The sequence below is a fragment of the Tasmannia lanceolata genome, unplaced genomic scaffold (assembly GCF_043159265.1).
Source record: "Tasmannia lanceolata isolate RefF3 unplaced genomic scaffold, GAP_Taslan_0.1 ptg000054l, whole genome shotgun sequence".
Taxonomy (NCBI): Eukaryota; Viridiplantae; Streptophyta; class Magnoliopsida; order Canellales; family Winteraceae; genus Tasmannia; species Tasmannia lanceolata.
The window spans coordinates 2,574,656-2,581,118 of record NW_027518731.1 but is presented as its reverse complement, the minus strand read 5'-3'; the positions used below and the strand labels follow the sequence as shown (position 1 = coordinate 2,581,118).

The 6,463-nt window shown below is 36.7% G+C and overlaps 1 protein-coding gene across 1 annotated transcript; it reads right to left on the bottom strand.

Moving 5' to 3' along the window:
- Positions 1-281: 281 nt before the first annotated feature.
- On the bottom strand, positions 282-6,415 carry LOC143864807 (two-component response regulator ORR3-like). The gene is made up of 5 exons (XM_077375644.1): positions 6,229-6,415; positions 4,599-4,678; positions 2,647-2,724; positions 2,432-2,502; positions 282-719 (listed from the first exon to the last, which is right to left on the bottom strand). Exons 1-5 carry the CDS (start codon positions 6,332-6,334, stop codon positions 524-526), a joined length of 531 nt encoding a protein of 176 aa, XP_077231759.1. The 5' UTR covers positions 6,335-6,415; the 3' UTR covers positions 282-523.
- Positions 6,416-6,463: the final 48 nt, after the last annotated feature.

Genomic DNA, 6,463 nt, shown 5'->3' with positions numbered 1-6,463 from the left:
AGCTTGATCCTGTTGGAACTTTGGAGCTTTGGCCTTTCACCTCTGAAAGAGTCCTCAATGGATGAGAGAGAGAGAGAGAGAGAGAGAGAGAGAGAGAGTCCGAGTCCGCCTAACTTTACTAGATAGTAGATACTTCTGTTTGGCAAGGAATTTCAACAGACACCTTAGATAATGAAATTCCTTACTTTACTAGAGACATCTCTGTTTGACTAGAAATTTCAACAGCCTTTTACAGCATGTAGGGAAGTGTAAACTGAAGAGAAGAGAATACAGCACTGCCATTATTAAAACAAAGGGAGAGCATATATCATTTCCATAAATTAATCTCTTAATACACACATTCCATCATCAACAACAGAGCCACCCAAAAATCAAAACAGCAACACCCACTTCTCCCCAACACACAAACCCCACCACCCACTCAAACCAAAAAATAAAATTACTTGTGGGCAAGTCCCAAAAATTATCAAAAGGAAGCTTAGAAACATGTCTGTTCAAGCCTACAGTGTTAAAAGGGATCTGATCACGCAACAGTAACTCCGGCAAGGTGAGGCCGTCGTTTTGAACCATTACTCTCTGGCATTATATCAGGTGGTAGTTTCCTCTTCGTGCCGGTTTTTGGCGTCTGTGATGCCGATCTTATATAGTTTCTCAAACTCTGTATGTGGCTTAGATGAAGTGGTTTCAGTATGAAATTCTCAGCTCCAATGGCAAGGCAACTGTAAAATATAAACAAATTACATGTATTATTGAAGTTAACCTATGCTCGTGACAGAGTACTACTCACTACAAAATTTAATCATATTCGTACATTTGATCCAATGGGTCATTTGGTACTGACCAATGAACTTTAAGGGAAGTTCGTCCCATAGGAGCCTAGATGGGTTCGAAGACATAAATCTCTCTCTCTCTCTCTCCCCCCCTCTCTCTCTCTCTCTCTCTCTCTTCAACTCTCCCATTCTCCTTCACTAAGACCACTGTTTCAAGATGCGGATGCTGGTCAAAACACAGCCAAAGCAAATCCAAGTCTAAACACAACGCAGTCAAGTACTCAGTTGATCCAGCTGAGGAGCTCGTTGACACGGTCATAACTCGGGAGAGTAAAGGAGTTTTAGGGGCCGTTTGGATACACGGATTTTAGAATCTTAGATTTCCTCAAAATTCTGGATGGAAGAAGAGTGAAGAAGTAGAGCATCGGTCGTTTTCTGATTTCTTGCCCTTCTTTCCGTCGAGCAAGAGAGTAGGATATCGACGTGTTTCCAGGTTTTACAATCTCAGGATGGGGGAGAGATTTCTAAAACCTGGATTTCTTACTCAAAATCCAAGATGGCAGACAAGAGAAGGACACCCGTCGTTTTCTGCCCCTCTTTTACACAGCTTCCAAACTAAAACCTGGATTCTAAAATCCATGTATCCAAACAGCCCCTTAATTGACAGGGCAAAACGCGGACTCCGACAAAAATGTGACCAAGGTAAAAGGGAGTCGAATCTTGAAACTATGACTAAGACTTCTCAATATGGAGCATGTCAACCTTCAGAGAAAGATGTAGATAGCTCTCTCTCTCTCTCTCTCTCTCTCTCTCTCTCTCTCATCTTTTTCTTGTAGATGGGTTGGAAGCATCATTTTAACACTCGGAGGAGAACTAGGACAAGGTATAAAAGATTCAACTCGGCCGAGTCAACAATCGACTCAGTGAATATTCATTAACTCGGGCAAGTAGGAGTCTGAAAGTAAAACTCGGGCTCAGATAAGAACACGGCTAAGGTAAACAGGAGTCAAATTGGGTGGGTCAACGATTGACTCGGAGTTTTAAAGAATGGTTCAAAGTGATGACTCTATTTACCACCATGAATAGTGGGAGCAAAGGAACACAAAGGCCCACCAGAGACTATAGAGGGATTTTAAAAAACCTAATGCACATGCCACAGTGCAATTTGTTGGTAATCAAGCATGATAGGTTCCTGGGATAGTAAATGGCGTAAACCAATGTTCAAAAACTCAAACTCAGATGAGAACTCGGTCGAGGTAAAACCGTGTTGACTCAAACAAGTCAATGATTGGCATGGTCAATTTTCATTAACATGGGCAATTCAAAGGGGTTTATGATTTTTTTTCTTTGAATGGTAACTGCTTCCATTAATAAAGCGGAAGAAGACCGAGAGGGTCAATTTTTCATTAACATGGGCAATTCAAAGGGGTTTATGATTGAATCAGTTGGTCCAAACTTGGATGAGAACTCAGCCATGATAAAACTGAGCTGACTCAAATGAGTGATGATTGACTCCGGAAGTTATTAAATAATGTTGTTGACCTCTTGCAAGATTTTCCTCATATCAACTCAGGTGATCTACGATTGACTTTGGGAACTTTTAAACAGTGAAAGAGAAGAATCCCAAAAATGAAAATGCAGATTGTATCAGACTAAAATACCTGGTGATTCTCTGTGGCTCATTTTCGGATGACATTATGACAACAGGAATAGATTTCAGGCTGTTATGCTCCTGAGATTTCAATAAAAGAAACATAGTAAAGATACAAGATACACTGGTCTGAATCTGAATCAATAGCAAGTTGGAATATATTAAAAAGAAAAACAAGAAATGAAAAATGTAAAAAAAAAGAGACCTGGATTTGAAGGTGCATACCTTGACGGCCTTGAGAAGGTCATAGCCATTCATACCAGGCATACAATAGTCAGTAAGAATTATGTCAATTTTAGATTCCTGCAAAAACAGCTTTCAGTGATTCACTAGGATGATATGTGGAAGACAAATTGAAAAAGCTACATCTAAAAATTCTACAATAAAAACCAACACAAGTGAAAGAAACACAGTCGATTAGGGTTAAATGCAATGGTGTTTAAGAAGGAAAAGGAAGACATGCTTGAGAGAAACCTTACATCGACACTCCGAAACTACAAATTTAATATCACAGCCTATAGCATCAGCTAGAATCTGTGTCTAAGACTTGATGACATAATGAATTATGCACTTCTGTAATCATGTTAAGTTATTGATAAATTACCCACTAAATTATTTTTTGAATGGCAAATTACCCACTAAATAATATCCACTGTATATGACAATAGACGAACTAGGCAACCAGTCACCATCAGGGTCAATGCTGAATAATAATTCTTCGGCTCACATGGGGGCGTGTATGTGTCATCCATACTTGTAGACCATCATGAGGGTTGATCCTGGTCCCATGCCGAATGGGCATTCCATGCATAAAATAAAGGACTACAAAAATTGATGGTTTAACTTTTCTTGGTAGAACCCTAAACAAGGTTTGAATAGATCAAAGGACTAGGATCATCTGAACAAAGGTGAGATCAATGGAACTGGGCCAGACTTGTGATCGACATCCGGATCAATTCTGATCAGGTTCATGGCACACTTGGGGCACAGAAAGTGGCTGTAAGGAAGGATCCTAACACTCACATCTTTTTAGCACTTTTTTCATATCATAAGCATACATGTATCTATATCAGATATGCAAAGTATTATATATAATAAATGATATATGCATATGCTATTTCATCTAGTGATACGTTCTGTAACATCCAGTAATAAGGTTTTTTCTGATGCTAAATTTTACAATATTAAGTTTCTGCTTTCATTTTTTATTCCTTTGATCCAGTATATAAAGTTTGTGTTATCATTCAAAATAATAAAAAAAGTTAATATGTTCGGTATTAAGCAATTTAGAAGATTTAGGGGCCGTTTGGATACGAGGATTTTAGAATCCAGGTTTTAGTTTGAAAACAGTGTCCAACAGGGTTCATGATCGAGCTGCTATATGCTGTCCTAACAACGTTTCTTGGATTTTAAGTAAGAGATACAGATTTAAGAAATCTCTCCCTCATCCTGAGATTTCTAAAACCTGGAAACATGGGATGATCTGCTACTCTCTTCCTGACGGAAAGAAGGGCGAGAAATCAGAAAACGGCTGGTCCGCTTCTTCTCTTGTCTCTCATCTACAATTTTGAAGAAATCCCAGATTCTAAAATCGTGGGAAAAAATTTTCGTAGGAAATTTTTTATATCCACAGTTTAGAAGGAGATAATAAATTTTAGGGATATCATTATAAATTAAGGGTACTGATATTTGCACTACCAAGTTTTGATAATGAGACAATCTCACGTTGTCTTTTCCATATTAATTTGCTATTGAGAGCTTTTTGGGAATGGTGATAGCTTTTGACAGCTGGTCCAATAATAAACTGGGAGGGAGTAAAATTAATGTGTAATTTTAAGTCCAATTATCAGTTTTGGACTCACAATCGGTTCTCAGAACCCAAATCAAACAGGGCCTAAATGTAAGGGGCTCAAAAACTCCATATTAGAGCGCCCATCTCATACTATTATACTAATAAGAGCTAATAGGGCTACTTTCCATACTAATATGGTTAACACGGGGCTTTGAATCCCCCCTAAATGTCCTTATTAGTGGGATCAAATTCAATCCAACCCTCTTACACTTTCGTGATCTAAATTGATTTTCGCTAAACTTTTGTGGTCTAAATCAATTTTCACAACACTGCATCATCAAAGAAAATGAATTTTTAAGAGAACAAACCTTGAAAATTTACTTACATTAACAACAGGAGACTCAGCATTCTCTTCTTTCAAGCCAAGAACCTCCATTGCCTTCTCTCCACTATCCACAGTAGTAACTGCAATGAAATGAAATAAGCTAAAACTCTTAAGAGAGCCTGAATTTGAGAAAATATCAAGCTCTAAACTATCATATTCAAACAAAAAGAAATCCGTAGTTTGAAATAAAGTGGAAAAAAAGTACCAACAAAATCCATCTGAAAAATCCTAAATGACAATTCAAAAGGAAAAAAAAAGGAATATAAGGCGTTTTATATTTTTATTATACGAAATTGGTGGGATTTTTGAAGATTTTGGCCTTATATTTATTTCCATTATTTTAAGGGTTGAAACCATAGTTTCCAGGGTGGGAAACGAATTCGGGAAGCGAATTGTGAAACGGAAACGGGAATCGCAGGGAAAAAATAGAGGGGAAACGATGGTGAGAGGTTTGAAATTACACATTGTCAATTTTCTTTTGGCTGATATTTGCATTTTAAGCAGTCAAAAATAGTGTATAGAGGGGCAGAACTTTGAGGGATTTTGAAGTTCTTGTTCTGTTTTTAATTTGGATTTGGATTGTTTAAGATTAAAATTTATTTTTTTTCAACTATTTTATTATCATTGTTAATGGCTGATTTTTGTTTATTTTCCTTTCAGCATTTCTTCTATCCCTATAATTTTTGTTTCACAAAAGACAAACAGTAACATTGATGGGCAAAAGTGAAAGACCCAAAAATAAGATCCATAACTAGAAAATCAAAATCCCACAACCAAATTTTACCAAAAATGGAAAAAAAATAAAAATCACAAATCTGCAGAAACCATAAGCCAAATGACAATTCCTCACTCCTTTAGAAAAAAAAAAAAAAACATCTACATAAACCTAAATGGCCATTAAACAAAAATCCAAGCTCAAAAATATGTAGAAACCCAATGCCCATAAAAGAATCTTAGAAAAAAGAAAAAAAAAAGTTACAAACCCATTATTTCAATCTAAAAAACAAAACCCAAAACCCAAACCACCAATATACAAAAAATCAAACGCCCATTAAGAGGAAAGAAACCCCAAACTCATAAGTATCTAGAAACCCAATACCCATCAAAGAAACATGAGGAGGGGGGGGGGGGGGGAGAAGCTAACAAAAAATAGCTGCAAACCCATAATTTCAACCTGAAAAACAAAACCCAAAACCAAAATCACCAACACACAAAAACCCAAATGCCAACTTAAAAACTCAAAATCACAAATGTGTAAAACCCAATGCCCATCAAAGAAATTTAAAAAACAATAAATACAAATAAATTGCAAGGAAAAAGAAGAAGTTATCTAAACTCACCAAAATCATCAATCTACAAAAACCCAAACACTCATTATGGAAAAAACAACCCAAAACTCAAAAATATCTAGAAACCCAATACCCATCAAAGAAACTTTTAGCAAAAAAAAAAAAAAGATAACAAAAAATAGTTGCTAACCCATAATTTCAACCTGAAAAACAAAAACCAAATGACCACTAAAAAAACCTCCAGATCACAAATGTGTAAAACACAATGTCCATCAAAGAAACTTTAAAAATAACAAATACAAACAAGTTACAAAGAAGAAGAAGAAATTATCTAAACTCACCTTTGAAGATACCAGTTTTGAGTAAAAGCTTTTCAACGATTTTCCGATCGACCAAACAGTCATCTACGGCCAAGACGTGAATGCAAGTGGAAGAAGCTTCTCCCATGGCTGCCCTCCGATCTGCCTTAACCAAATTTGGGCAGCTCTGCAATGTGTTTAAGAAAGGAGGAGCAAAAGTTAAAAGTGCTCGACATTTAAGGGTGTCCGTAACAAAAGCCAGTTAAAAATCGTTCGA